Genomic DNA, 14,267 nt, shown 5'->3' on the forward strand with positions numbered 1-14,267 from the left:
GTTTCTTCCGTGTACTTTTTTTTTCAGTAATTTGTTTTCAGAATGAGTGACTTATAAAGCAAATACGGATGCGGTAAATAATAAAGCTACCACAGCCCGTGCACGTGACTATGGAAAAGAAAGCAAGCCCGAAGTTCCTAAGGCACCTATGGCCCTAGTTCAATCCTGCAAGGCGTTCAACTTTTTGACAAAAAAGAATGGTGTGAGGTGCGGTCCAACCAGCATCTCCTTAGTTCGGACTGGTCACTACCGCACTTGAAGAGGGCTGGTGGTGTCAAGAAAGCTTTTCGGCCTTGAAAGACTTGGTACGCTCCCCTCGGACTGCCAGTAAGTCTGTTAGCCACCCCCCATGGGGGTCGGCTCATTATCACGGCGTGTGATGGTTTTCGGCCTTGAAAGACTTGGTACGCTCCCCTCGGACTGCCAGTAAGTCTGTTAGCCACTCCCCGTAGGGGTCGGCTCATTATCACGGCGTGTGATGGTTTTCGGCCTTGAAAGACTTGGTACGCTCCGCCTAGGACTGCCAGTAAGTATACTAGCCACCCCCCGCAGGGGTCGGTTCATTATCACGGACCCGCGCAGGGTACCAATCTTGCATGTTGCGAGTAGCAGCATCATTACAAAGCAGGGACCAGTAAGTATACTAGCCATCCCCCGCAGGGGTCGGTTCATTATCACGGACCCGCGCAGGGTACCAATCTTGCATGTTGCGAGTAGCAGCATCATTACAAAGCAGGGACCAGTAAGTATACTAGCCATCCCCCGCAGGGGTCGGCTCATTATCACGGACCCTCGCAGGGTACCAATCATGCATGTTGCGGGTCGTACCATCATTGCAATCTACCCTCGCAGGGTGGCTTTTTGGATCGACTTTCGAAGAGTCGCCATTATAACCTTCCCTCGAAGGGAAATGGTAATCACACTCACGCTGAATGGCGTGTGACGCAAAACTCTAAAAGCTCCCTTGGGATATCACGAGTAAATTACAATAGGAACCATGTCCAACAGAGGAAACAGAAAGCGTCCAGGACCGCAGGCGGACTTTGATGCGTCCAACAAGGCACGTAAGTTATGACTTTCCAGGCGGGTTGCCTAACATTATATCAAGACCAATGGAAAGAAATGGGAGCTCCGCCTTTCTTGTTAAAAATAATAACTGAGTATCGCATACCATTGGCCAAAAGCCACCTTTGATAGATAATGCCAGATTTGACCAGAGAGTCCAAAGAGATGGATGTCGTCATATCCCAAATGATAAAACAAAAAGTTCTATTGATAGCTGCAAATTCTGCCAGCTTTCTTTCCAATATGTTTCTTGTGCCCAAAAGGCGACGGAAAGAACCGTCCAATACTCAATCTCAAGGTTCTCAACAAGTTCATAATTACGGAACCCTTCAGTTTAATAAATGTTTTTCGGGTGCTAGGGTTTCTTCAGAAAGACGAATGGCTGTGCAAGTGGATCTCGCCCAGGCTTACTTCTACCTTCCGGTAGCCGAAGGTCACAGATATGTTCTTCGACTAGTATACAGAAGAAGACTGCTTCAGATTACGTGCCTACCATTTGGCTTAAGCACGGCACCCAAGACCTTCGCCACAGTGACCAATTTGGGTGGCTCAAACTTTGAAAACTCAAGGGTTACTTATAATTGTGTATCTCGATTTTCTGGTGGCTCACCAAGATATATTTGCCTACTTTGGGATCATTTGCACCATGTTTTGGATGGCAAGTGAATAAATCGCAAGCATTATCAACAAGATAATGACAAAACGCACTACGTGACAAACAGCACGACAAACTTAGAAGACCTGCATAGCTTGATAGGACTTTTAAACTTCGCAAGTTTTCGTTGTTCCATACGGCAGACTGCATTACCGGGCTCTCCTCACTTTCCTCAATGCAGTGTTGAACAGCAATCTATACCTACCCTATTCATGGAACCGTGAGCCAAACGGTGAACAAACCATAAAAAGGGTTCTTATAAGTCACGATTGAAGTAATGATCATATTTTATAAAAATAACTACGAAAGTAATATACTGACAACATTAGAAATGATATTTTAGAACGATGTCTGTGGAACTTATGCAATCTTTTCAAACTTAATTGAAATCAAATATGTATAATAAATGCCGTAAATTATTTTCTTAATTTTAATGAAATATGTAGTAAATCGTTTACATGTAAAATGAACCTAGAAGTCTTGACTGTCATACATAGAACCCTACTTAATTGAAGACCACAGATACTAAGAACATTTTACATAAAAATGTGACGTTTTTGTCATCGATCGGGTTATACCCACCATTTTGAAAAAGTGTCATTCTTTGGTTACATTGTGGGCTCACGGCTCGGTGAATGGAGTATAGCAATGTTGAACCTACCAGCAGATACCTTAGCAGATCTAAAGTGGTGGCTGGTCAGCTGCCACCAAACCTTGGATATTCATTCGCCACTTCCCTGTCACCTTATAACCACGGACGCCTCCGATGTAGGATGGGGGCACAACTGAACGGAACTCCCGTAATGGGTTCATGGGGCTTTCACTGCGATCTGAAAGAGATGCTTGCAGTATTAACTGAAAAATCACGGCAAGTTGCTAAAGAGATCAACAGCCATTTTTCAATGCAGAAATGGGACTGTGGTGTCATATCTAAGAAATCAAGGTGGCACCCGATCAAGGAGCCTACCGATCTTGACGTACAGAGTATTCAGTTATCTTGAGCTGTATCAAATCTATCACGTCGTGAATCATATACCAGCCCTATTCAACAGTCAGGCAGACCATCTCTCCCGACACAAACCTCCACCGGAGTGGCATCTTGTATCAGCAGTGGACCTATTTGCCTCGAAGCGAGCCCAGGGACACATAGTTGTGTACTACGTGCCCCTAGATCTGAAGGACCCGAAAGCGGGGTTCCACGATGCATTTTTCTCAAGTTTTGACTTACCCGCTAGCATGGGTATTACCGCCACCTTACCTTATACCGTAGGTCCTCAGTCATCTCAATTCAGGAACGGGAGTTAATCTCATAGTAGTTCCTTCGGTGGCACCAGGTATTTTGGCGAGCAGATTTGAAGTCCCGATCATTAGCAGTACCCTACACACTGATGAACCTCGAGCAGAAACCGATAGACACAGCAACGGGGATACCCCCTGCTAAGGTCAAGGAAATGGGGGGGGGGGAGGGACAAGGAGTCTCTCCGACTGAAGTCTTCTTCAATCCACACGCAACACTTATCAATCAGCTTGGAGTCGATGGTTAAATTGGGGCGAAAAGTATGAAATTGGATCCTATGAATCCTTGAATCCCTATTTGGACCTATACTTACCCAACTTTTAGCGGACTTACACATAGTAAATAAACTAGCATACAATACTATTTTATTACACAAGTCAGTTATAGCTACACTATGCAATGCAGAAACCACTCTAGAGCTAGGTTCACACGTTCTAGTCGGACACATTTTAAAATCAATAGCGCTGAGCAAACCTGTTCCCCGGGAAGCCGTCCATCTGGAATATTGACCAATTGGTAACCTACTTAAGTGCAGTAAACGTAGACGAGAATAATCCATTTGCAACTTCCAGGCACACTGCTGCTCTTTCTTTTGCTAGCTTGTTTCGGAAAGGCGAGTCCATGATCTTTCCTTGCTTGCAATAGACCCAGAACATTTCAAAAACAACAAAGATAATTTAATCTTATGGCCAGTCTTTGGCTCTAAGACCGACAGTTCTAGTCATAGGCAGTCGGGTTGTTGTTTGATGGATAATCAGGAAAATATAAATCTAAGTCCAGTGTATTGGGTCAGAAAGACTAAAGCCTTGTTAGAAGATAGACGGACATCGGCTAATTCCTTAAATTTATTTATATCCGTTAGAGGCCAACCAAAGGCAGGCACCCGAACGATGATGCGGGTGGATTAAGACATTGTTAAAAGAGGCAGGAATAACTACAACCCCAGGAAGCTTCCACTCGGCGGTAGCGTCAAAATCTGTGTTGACAATATACCTTTGGACGATATATTAGCAAAGGGTAATTGGCGATCAGGCAATACATTTGCCCATTTTTACAGAAGGGAAAGATACCCACTAAATAGAAGTAGCAAGTTATCTCGATTATTTAATTAATCCAGCTGATTAATGTCTATATTTTTGTTACTATTGTTATTAAGAAGTATCGCAATGTTTTTGTTAATTACTATTAGAAAATGAAATCAATTTTTGCTTTTGTTCTTGCATCTCTCTTTTAATTTTTATTACTCATCCTTCGAGCCCCTTTCCCAACTATGTTGGGGTCGGCTTCCAGTCTAACAGGATGTAGCTGAGTACCAGTACCAGTTAACTTTGATTACATTAGTATTCCAGGACGCAATACACATACTTACATGTGATTACTCGTGTACCTAAGTACCTATTTACATACACAATTTCATTGTGCTTTTGCTCACATTGGCGTCCACTTCCACCAGGCGATAACAAACACGTCTCAAACTAGTAAGCTTCAAATAACGGTCAAGAATTTAATAGCAGCGTTTTACCTGAAATAAAACGCATATTAAATACTTACCTTATTTGAAGCTTACATTTTAATTTCTGCCTGGTGTTTTCGACTCAATGACGAACTGTGGCCGCCGAGAACACTCGTCGCCTCCTGCCTGGTGGGGAGTGAAACTGGTCGGTGTGCGAGAGAGATGCAAGATATGGGGTAGAAAAGGACAGAGATAAAAGCGGAAAACACGTAGGTGCCTATCTCAAACTAGTAAGCTTCAAATAAGGTAAGTATTTAATATGCGTTTTATTTCAGGTAAAACGCTGCTATTGCCGATACAGAACTAAGACAGACGAAGTTCAGAAGGCTAGCAATAACGCGAAATGAACGTCGTCACCCAGACACGTATACCTTAAGAAGTTGACTTACAGGTAAATAAGCGACGAGACACCCGAGTTCCTTGAAAACCTCCGTCAACTTTCACTAAACTTCATAACACAAGTGTTGTACACAACTGTCACAATATTATTCACTTATAGATAACAAAGAAACACTCGTATAACGGTAATTTTCACACATATTTTGATTACACGGTTAAGTTTTAAGTGATACCTGGTCGCGGCCACCACAACGTTCTCGGCGACGAATGAAATGACTGGACCGGAGTTAGCTGGCTTGCGCGAACGCAACACCGCATTCCACGAGTGCTAATCGAGGCTGTAACTCTCCCCCTCACTCCATACCAACTTGGGCGCGCGCGACAGAGAAAACAGAAAAGGCAATACATCCAACTTGTATAGGTAGGTAGCCCCGTTATTCATACACAGGTAAGCGCGGTATATTAAAATTATAATTGCGATTATACCCTCATTAGAAAATTTGCTCAGATTATTTATCGAACTCAATTAATAACAGAATAATTTGTATTTTAATACACAATTAATTAAGTATAAACTGTACAAACGAGTTATTAGTGTGCATCTATCTGCCCACTTTTGTAGTGAAACAACGCAACTGGAGCGTAATCTCATACATTTTTTGCAAACAAGACATACCTACCGTTTTAGACGCAAAACAATTTACCGGCTAAGATTTAGAAATTGTGAATGTTTGTTCATAAAAGTGAAAGCTTATTTAACGTATATTTATCAACTGGGATCATAAAATGAAACATTACATTACTTATGTAAGTGCTATCTGATATTAATTGATGTTCTCTTTCATTTTATGAAGTTTTACCGCCAATTTGTACTGTTATTTACCATTAAATTATTATAGAGATTGCAGTTTTCTTATTATGTATGTAGGTGATTAAAACCATACCAATGAATTTAAATTGTCGTATCATTTCAGCAAAATAGTTAAATGGGGCAATCTACCTTTTAGTAATAGGAGTTTTATATTCCACTTGAAACGCCTACAAAAGTTATGCAAGCAATAAATTGTATCGCCACATATTTTATGAGTCTATCGTATTTAGGAGGCGTTGTTATGGATTACTTAACGTTATTTTTTAGATGCTTTCGTCAGTAATGTTTTATTTATTTATTGTAGTAGGTATGTACTAGTAGTGACTGTTTAGTAAGGTACTTGCCGTTTCTTCTATCCCATAAGACCTTTTAAAAAGCACCTATAATAAGTATTTTATATTTATGACCATGGAACTTTATTTTTATAAATAAATAGGAATCGCAATATATTTAAATCGTTTTGTGATAGTAATCACACCCGTTTGGAACACGAAGGCAGGAATAGCCCACAAAGTCAGATCATCAGGAGATCCTTTATTATACCTACTATACGTAATCTTACTTTATTGAAATACCTACTAACTGTATCTAGCGGTTTCACTTGCATCCTAAGGATGCTATTACGGCAACGTTTTATATCACAGGGTACTACTTGTCTCCAATTCTCCATACCATTTCTGTGCAATCAGGGCCCCGATTCTCCTAAGTTAATAATGTCAAAATCTAATAGAAATCGAATCGCAATATGATCGTAATAGCAGTTTTAACCATATCGGGCATTCTGCTACTAATAAAAGACCAATTGTATTCGATTGACATTTGATTGGTGTGCGATTGGTCTGCTATTTTGATGATTTTGGTCTATACGGTAGTTTGCTGTACAATCATTTTGCAATCGTAAATCATTGGCAGACAAAATGATTCATTATTGAATGACAGAAAAGGATAAAAACCTTTATTTCAAAGAAAAAATAGCGGAATGCCACATACGCTTCAATCGTAATCGAGTCGGGATTGGATCTCAGTCGAATCGAGTCGAACGTCAATCGAATGGCGCTTAAGTAAAATTAGGAGAATCGGGCCCCAGATCGACTGTTCAACTATCAAATCGTAAAAAATAAATCCACTTTGGATTAATGTTCAACATTAAAAAAAAGGCTCATGCCTTTGTGGGCAAAGGTACTAAATAGTAAATACTAAGTAATGCGGTTTCTATATTGCAAAGAATGTGTTACATTTCAAGGTTCAAATGTGTTTAGAAAAGATGCACCTGGATTTATTAGGGTTTTACAAGATGTTTCATATTTGAGGAATGCAAAACTTGATTACTTACTATTAAAAATTGGATTATAATAATTTTAATATCCGCGAATTTATTTCATCGTACACGCTTAGTTGATAAAAAATAACATTACTATAGGACATCTCCATTGACATATAATTCTAAGCTCGATGGACATCTCTAAGAAGTTTATGTCAGCAATGTCAACGTTGAACTGCTGTCTGCTGTCAAAAAAAGCGTCAACTTGGTTTTGGTGATTTAGTTGCTTACTCCAAACAATTTTATTTATAAATAAAAAGTTGTGTAGTTTATAGAAATTCTATACGTATAAAATGCCAAAAGTACGCCGCAGCCGTAAACCCCCGCCAGAAGGCTGGGAGCTCATTGAGCCTACACTAGAGGAATTGGAACAGAAAATGCGAGAAGGTAACTAACCTAACAATACAATTTGTGTCAATGGCCAATTCTTTTTATGTAAAATGTGTATAAATGGTGATTGTTTAGATCTTTAGCGTAGTGTTTGTAGCCCTCATTTCTATCCATGTCAACATTCAACCTCTTTTTTTAGCCGAAACCGAACCTCACGAAGGAAAACGCAAACAAGAATCACTATGGCCGATCTTCAAGATCCATCATCAAAAGTCTCGTTATATCTACGATCTTTTCTACAGACGCAAGGCTATCAGTAGAGAGCTCTACCAGTACTGTTTGGATGAAAAAATTGCTGACGCCAATCTCATAGCGAAATGGAAGAAGACCGGTTATGAAAACTTGTGTTGTCTACGCTGTATACAGACCAGAGACACGAATTTCGCTACCAACTGTATATGTAGGGTTCCAAAGAGCAAGTTAGAAGAAGGTCGAATAGTAGAATGCGTGCATTGTGGGTGCAGGGGGTGTTCTGGATAAGTTGTAGTTTAGCATAGCTTCTAGATTTAATTACTTACCATACATTCTCGACTTGTAGCATTCTATCGAACTGGCGAAATTGAGTCTTGGAAAATTTACTTGTTACTTTGAATAGACTGGAACATTTTTATGATCAGTGTGTAATGTGTGTTGTATTGAAACAAATTCACATTCTAAAAGTGAACATCATGAATAATGTAATGAAATATGAATACAAAAAACTTTTTTACTATCTAGTGTTTTAGTTATCAAGTTTTATTGAATCTGGTTTTAAATACAATCTAAATTATTAATCAGAGTTCAGAGGGCTTTAGAACAAATAAAACAGAGATAATATAGCTATAGATTTATTAAGTAAACATCTTACAAACAAATCTACTAAAAGTTAAAGGGAATTAAGTACAATAATTGGTCTTGTTAACAAAATATACATTACAATTAATAATACTATACTTGTAGAGTATTTACTTTAGTACAAACTTACATAGTACCCTGCAATAAGATCTGAATAAAACTTAACAATTTATTTTTCTTTAATTAACAAACAAAAATAATAAGCAATTATAAAAACCAAAAAGAAAATATAACAATAGCAACTAAAGTATTTTTGACTTCCGACATAAAATAAAGATTAATCTTATTTCTTTCATAGTGAAAGGTAATTTAGAATCATTGAAAAATTAGATAAATTTTTAAACACTAAGAATCAATTTAATGTTCAAAATTATAACTTTTACCTTATTAAAGTTAAATAAGGCACTTTATCTTAATCAAATATTATAATTATTATAAATCTAAACAATACTTTGTACTGTTCTTGAGCAATTTACTGGAGAAAATGATTTCTCTATGATATGGCACTACCAGTGAACTGGACATCATTTATGTGTTAAAGTTATTGGAAACGATTTTAACTGCTTGGAAACATACTATGCATTTATGACAAATAATACAGAATATTATATTAATTTAGAACGCCAGTCCACCAGTACCTCCATAAAGAAAAATATTAAATCATGACAGTTTTATGTTCACACTCTTTGGACAGTTCTATAATCAAATCCTTATAAATGATGGGGTTCAAGTTCTTGCCCAGCAAATATAGAATGAACCAGTCGCCGTAACTGAACCGCTTTACAATGCGACATATTGTGCTCTTCTTCACGTTCCTCAGTTGACCGGCAATCATTAAAGCGCGAAGGGGCCGAAGGGATAGCACTAGCACACGAAACAGAACAGACAAAGTGGAAACAAAAGCTAATATTATAAGCCAAAACCAAAGGATTACGAAGATCTTTTCGTTGACTATGTTCAATGGAAGCACGCAGAGGCGGTCTTTCATCTGCAAAGTGCCAGAAGGTCCGTAGCTTCGAAGCCAGCATTTCGTGAGTTTGGGGAAGAACTGGTCCATGGGGTTGGCGGCCACAAAGTCGGTCATGTCGGCGGGAAGGCGAGGAGTGTGCGAGAACGCCGCGACTGCCGCGCCGTAGTTCCGGAATGCGCCTCCAAGGAATATGTCTAGTAAGAATATCTGGCCAACCTGCAAATATTAGAGTTTTTATGGCATGCTTTTCAAAGTGCACTTTGTCTAAAATACTACAAATAATGCATGCTGTATGGAATTATTCCCATTTCACTCATACAATGCAATGTTTCATCATCAAAAAATACAGAGCAGAAGCTAAAATCTAAAGCTTTTACTACCCTATGAAAAATCTTGGTTGTGGTGGCCTAGTGGGTAAAGGACCAATCTCTCAAGTATGAGGGCGCGGGTTCGATCCCAGGTCAGGCAAGTACCAATGCAACTTTTCTAAGTCTGTATGTACTTTCTAAGTATATCTTAGACACCATAGGGTTGTTTCCTAGTATTCAGTCAATTAAAAATTTGTATATGCACCGAAAGTTCACAAAACTAGAAACACGATAAGCTATATTATATTAATAATAACTGACCACATAATTTTTAAATAATTTATGAAATTTAAATTTATCGTCTATTACGTCATGCCCTTGAAAACAGCGAATTGAGTCCGATGTCGTCACTTTACATGCTTTACATTGACAATGACAAGTATTTGACAGTGACAGTCTATGACAGGTATAAACTGAGAATTGATGTGGTGTTTTCTTTAGTTTTTATTTGTATTTGAGCGAAAGAAAGTTAGAAAAGAATTATGGAGAAAGGATTTGTGAAAGCTGATAGTTTTTTTGTCGCTCAATTCTTTGCTAAAAACCAAGATGACACAAATATAACCTCAATAACAAACACAAACTTTACGTTCCTTTGCACAGTTTTATTTTACCGCGTACACAATTCAAAACATTACAGGTATTTTCTTTTGTGCCCAATGTTTAAAAATTATGTAAATGTTTAAAATATTTGTTTTTGTATCTATATTATAAGAATACATTATTAGAATTTAAAAATCAATGACTTCTTTCTAATTAGTTTCTTCTCTTTAGATGTGCAAAGTGTAAAGGAACACATAGTATACTCTGACGTCACAGTCACGTGATCGAGCGTTTTCTGGGCAATGTTTTAAGAAAAATAGAAAAAAATCGAATACATAAAAAGTAAAGAGATTTAAGACGCAAAATCATAGGAGAGGTGATCTTTAAATTATTTAGAAGCTATTTAAATAAATTTTCGAAAATTGGAAACAACCCTATTGGCTGTGTTTCGGATGGCACGTTAAACTGTAGGTCCCGGCTGTCATTGAACATCCTTGGCAGCCGTTACGGGTAGTCAGAAGCCAGTAAGTCTGACACCAGTCTAACCAAGGGGTATCAGGTTGCCCGGGTAACTGGGTTGAGGAGGTCAGATAGGCAGTCGCTTCTTGTAAAGCACTGGTACTCAGCTGAATCCGGTTAGACTGGAAGCCGACCCCAACATGATTGGGAAAAAGGCTCGGAGGATGAAAAATCTTGGAAAAAAAAAAACTAAACCTATGTGCAGACAGGGTGAACTCTTGGTAACTTGATGAAAACTACGTATTATGGGCAATTAACTTTTTACTAGATGCTTACGAGTAAGTCGGCTAAAAGGCTGACAAAATTGAGCAACATGTGGCAATTTTGGAAAAACTTTTGAGTACATAAAGAGTACCTACTTAACTTCTTGTCTGCAAATGAGTGTCTTGATACATAGGTACTTACCACATTGAGAAGGTTGAGTATCTCACAGAAGGCATACCGCAGCGCATACATGTTGTGGGTATGTAAGTTAGTGTCACGTTGGTAACTCAAGTAGGAGACCAGCTCGCCGCGTCGGAACTCAGTACAATCCTTAGTGACTGGGCTACCTGTTAAATAAATAATTGTGTTGCAATAATATATCACTACCATCATTTTAACAGCAACAAAAACAATTTGTTGGCTACTGAATAATATTAAGATATGAAAACATGTCTTAGGCAAACTATCTACAAACAAAGAATTAAAATTATTAATATAGCTAATAATTCTTATTTACTAAAAAAACACTAATATTATAAATGAAAACAAGTGAAACAAATACAATGCAAATAACTTTCCTCCTGCCTGATATTGAATTGTTCCAACTTTACAGTAGTGTCAAATTCTAGTAGCATTGACCTAAGTGTTTGCCCACTCATAAATCATCAAAAGATTATTATATTGCTATCCTATAATGTCCCACTGCTGGGCAAAGGTCCTACATCTCTTCCACACTTACCAATCCTTAGATGTAGTCCACCAGTCTGGGTGATAAGTATATAGAGACAAATTAATTTTAGTTAAAAGATATAATAAAATAATATCTTACTCAAATCAGCTGCCAAAGCCTTAAGTCGTCCTCCTTCCCAGAACTTCCAAAGATATCGAGGAGTGTAGAACATGACCGATTGTCCGAGAAGTACGAAGCATACCCATTGGTAGTATGTGTGTTTAATCTGCTCATCATTGTCACCTGTGTTTGGACCAACCCCAGGGTACGCCATGTCCTTGCCTTCCACACCTGTAACAAGTATTTAATAGTTTCTTAAGTACTTTTATATAAATATTCTGGTAAAAATACTGCTACCAACTCAGCTGTGTCCGGTTAGACTAGAAGCTGAACCCAACATAATGAGGAAAAGGCTAGGCTGATGGGGATCAGTACTTTGATAGAACTTTATTGTTACCTCCCCTCTAATTTTCAGCCAAATGGGTCAAGCCGTTTTCATGTTATGTTGTGACAATGGAAAGCAGGTTTCATTTTTATATATATAGACTAGCTGATACAGCAAACTTCCTATCGTTTAAACCTTCCCTGGACCTCTACAACCATTTTAAAACCAAATCTGTCCTGCCATTCTGAAGTTTTAGTCAGACTAACAAACAGCAATTCATTTTTATAAATAGGTAAGATTACCTGGCGTGTGAATGGTGGTGAGTAGGAGGAAGGAGGAAAAGCATAATCAGTTATTAATTGTGGGATTATATGTAAATATCTACTTAAAAGTACTTTTTTTACCTGCATCAAGCAATAAGCTTTCACTAAGAATAATATTTTAAGTTCTTTAAAATGAAATTATCCCTTTGTCTGTCCCCTGTTCTAAACAAAAGAGGCTGGATTAAGGGTTGAGGTGGTTGCAGGACACCAGATCAAATAGGCTGAATGCAAGCTACAATCGGTAGCTTGCATTCGTGCGTCGACAGCGAGATGATATTAGTTGTTTTAACATCAACGCGGACAATAGTTCACCCTGAGTTTAGAAAAATAGTTTTTTGAAATAAGTTACAATAGATGGGTACTCACCAACGAATCGGCTTTTCAAAGAGTAGGTGCCGTAGATCCAGCAGTAGCTGTTGACGGCATCCCTGTCGGTATCCTTCTCGTTGTCGTTCATGCAGTGGATGGGTTCTCCGAAGAACTGCTTCGAAGTCACCAGAAGCGTGAATACGAGCAACATTATCACCGTCACCTTATAGTGCATTTGGAAAACATTGTTGTCCGTACAAACGTTCTCGAATTTCAAAAACGCCCGAAAGGGCATGAACAAATCAATCATATTTAATATATTTCAACGCCACGCTTTAATTGTAATATTCTTCAAAAAACTTCGAGCAGAAAAGAAAATTAACTACCCGCGAATTTTTGTATTCAATTGACAGTTCATGAGTTGACACGACCTGTCACTTGGAAAACCAAATGATGATTATTAGTAAACTGAAAACAGGCATAGCAGGCAGCAAGGAGGTTTTTATAACTAATGAAGATCCTTTTATTACCAACCTGTTACTGAAGTTGTGACTCATTTTATTTAGATTATTACTGAAACCGCACCTAAGTAAAACTAGTATTTGCATACCTATTCATATTGATTGCATTGTGGCGGTAAAGCGTTAATACAGATACCTAGTGCAAAAATGGGTCAATAGAACCACTTATATAATAAATTATCAGTAGATATACCATTATAAATATAATGAAGCTATTGAAAATAATAGCTAATAAGATTATTCAGGTAAGTAACCATAGTTTAAACTGTTCGTAATGGTTTTTCATTTCAAACAGACATCCACTACCCGTAACAGAGTTAAGAGTTGCAAATTGATGCTTCATAGGCACTTATAAATGAGTTATTTTGCCTGATCTGTAATTTTTTTTTAAATGATACGTAGGTAATCAGTTTATTCACAGAACAGAGAAATTTTTCACACTTGTGGTAATATAGATCTAGTTTTTTTTAAAGATAATGTACCTACATAGTCCCCAGGCCGGCGAACAAATTTTTTTTTGATACCTAAACATTTAAGACTTTGTGAGTGGCTTCCTTACGATGAGTCCGACAAACATTTCGAATGCGCAAATTTTGGTGCCGCTGCGTTTTTTAATGCTTGACTCCTGGAATTGTCGATATGACGTCACTATGACTCTTCGTACATACCTGTTTCATTTTTTGAGATTCGTTTAATAAAGTTAACTAGAAAATGGTGGTCAATTTGTCCGATAAAGATCGTGCTGCGTTTGGAGTGTCCACCATCCTGAAAATGTCGGTATGACGTCACTACGACTCTTCGTACATACAAGTTTCATTTTTTGAGATTTGTTTAATAAAGTTAACTAGAAAATTGTGGTCAACTTGTCCGATAAAGATCATGCTGCGTTTGGAGTGTCCACCATCCGAAAAATGTCGATATGACGTCACTGTGTCTCCCCATATATACATGTCGGACAAGAATAACAATGATAGACAACATTATTCTAAATGCAAATATGGACTTGTCCGATAAATACATTGAGTTAAATAGTCAGTTCGACAAGAAAATGAGAAAAAAATATTACAATTGGAAGAAGTTTATTCTTTTTGACAATTTCTGACTTAAATACTC

At 38.0% G+C, this 14,267-nt stretch overlaps 3 protein-coding genes across 3 annotated transcripts in view; 1 reads left to right on the forward strand and 2 right to left on the reverse strand.

Moving 5' to 3' along the window:
* LOC124632879 (unconventional myosin-XV) overlaps positions 1-5,137 on the reverse strand; it is a 95,729-nt gene extending 90,592 nt beyond the window's left edge. The window contains exon 1 of the mRNA XM_047167854.1: positions 4,920-5,137. The gene's annotated coding sequence lies outside the window, so the exon portion shown is untranslated. The remainder of the gene's footprint in view (positions 1-4,919) is intronic.
* A 2,102-nt stretch (positions 5,138-7,239) lies between these two features.
* Positions 7,240-8,163, forward strand: LOC124633360 (protein BUD31 homolog). Its single transcript, XM_047168553.1, has 2 exons — positions 7,240-7,448; positions 7,591-8,163. Exons 1-2 carry the CDS (start codon positions 7,355-7,357, stop codon positions 7,929-7,931), a joined length of 435 nt encoding a protein of 144 aa, XP_047024509.1. The 5' UTR covers positions 7,240-7,354; the 3' UTR covers positions 7,932-8,163.
* A 114-nt stretch (positions 8,164-8,277) lies between these two features.
* LOC124633359 (innexin inx2-like) lies at positions 8,278-13,080 on the reverse strand. Its single transcript, XM_047168551.1, has 4 exons — positions 12,691-13,080; positions 11,716-11,907; positions 11,088-11,233; positions 8,278-9,471 (listed from the first exon to the last, which is right to left on the reverse strand). The coding sequence occupies exons 1-4, from the start codon at positions 12,941-12,943 to the stop codon at positions 8,941-8,943; spliced, it is 1,122 nt and encodes a 373-aa protein (XP_047024507.1). The 5' UTR covers positions 12,944-13,080; the 3' UTR covers positions 8,278-8,940.
* Positions 13,081-14,267: the final 1,187 nt, after the last annotated feature.

Source organism: Helicoverpa zea, chromosome 9, assembly GCF_022581195.2.
Source record: "Helicoverpa zea isolate HzStark_Cry1AcR chromosome 9, ilHelZeax1.1, whole genome shotgun sequence".
NCBI classification, from domain to species: domain Eukaryota; kingdom Metazoa; phylum Arthropoda; class Insecta; order Lepidoptera; family Noctuidae; genus Helicoverpa; species Helicoverpa zea.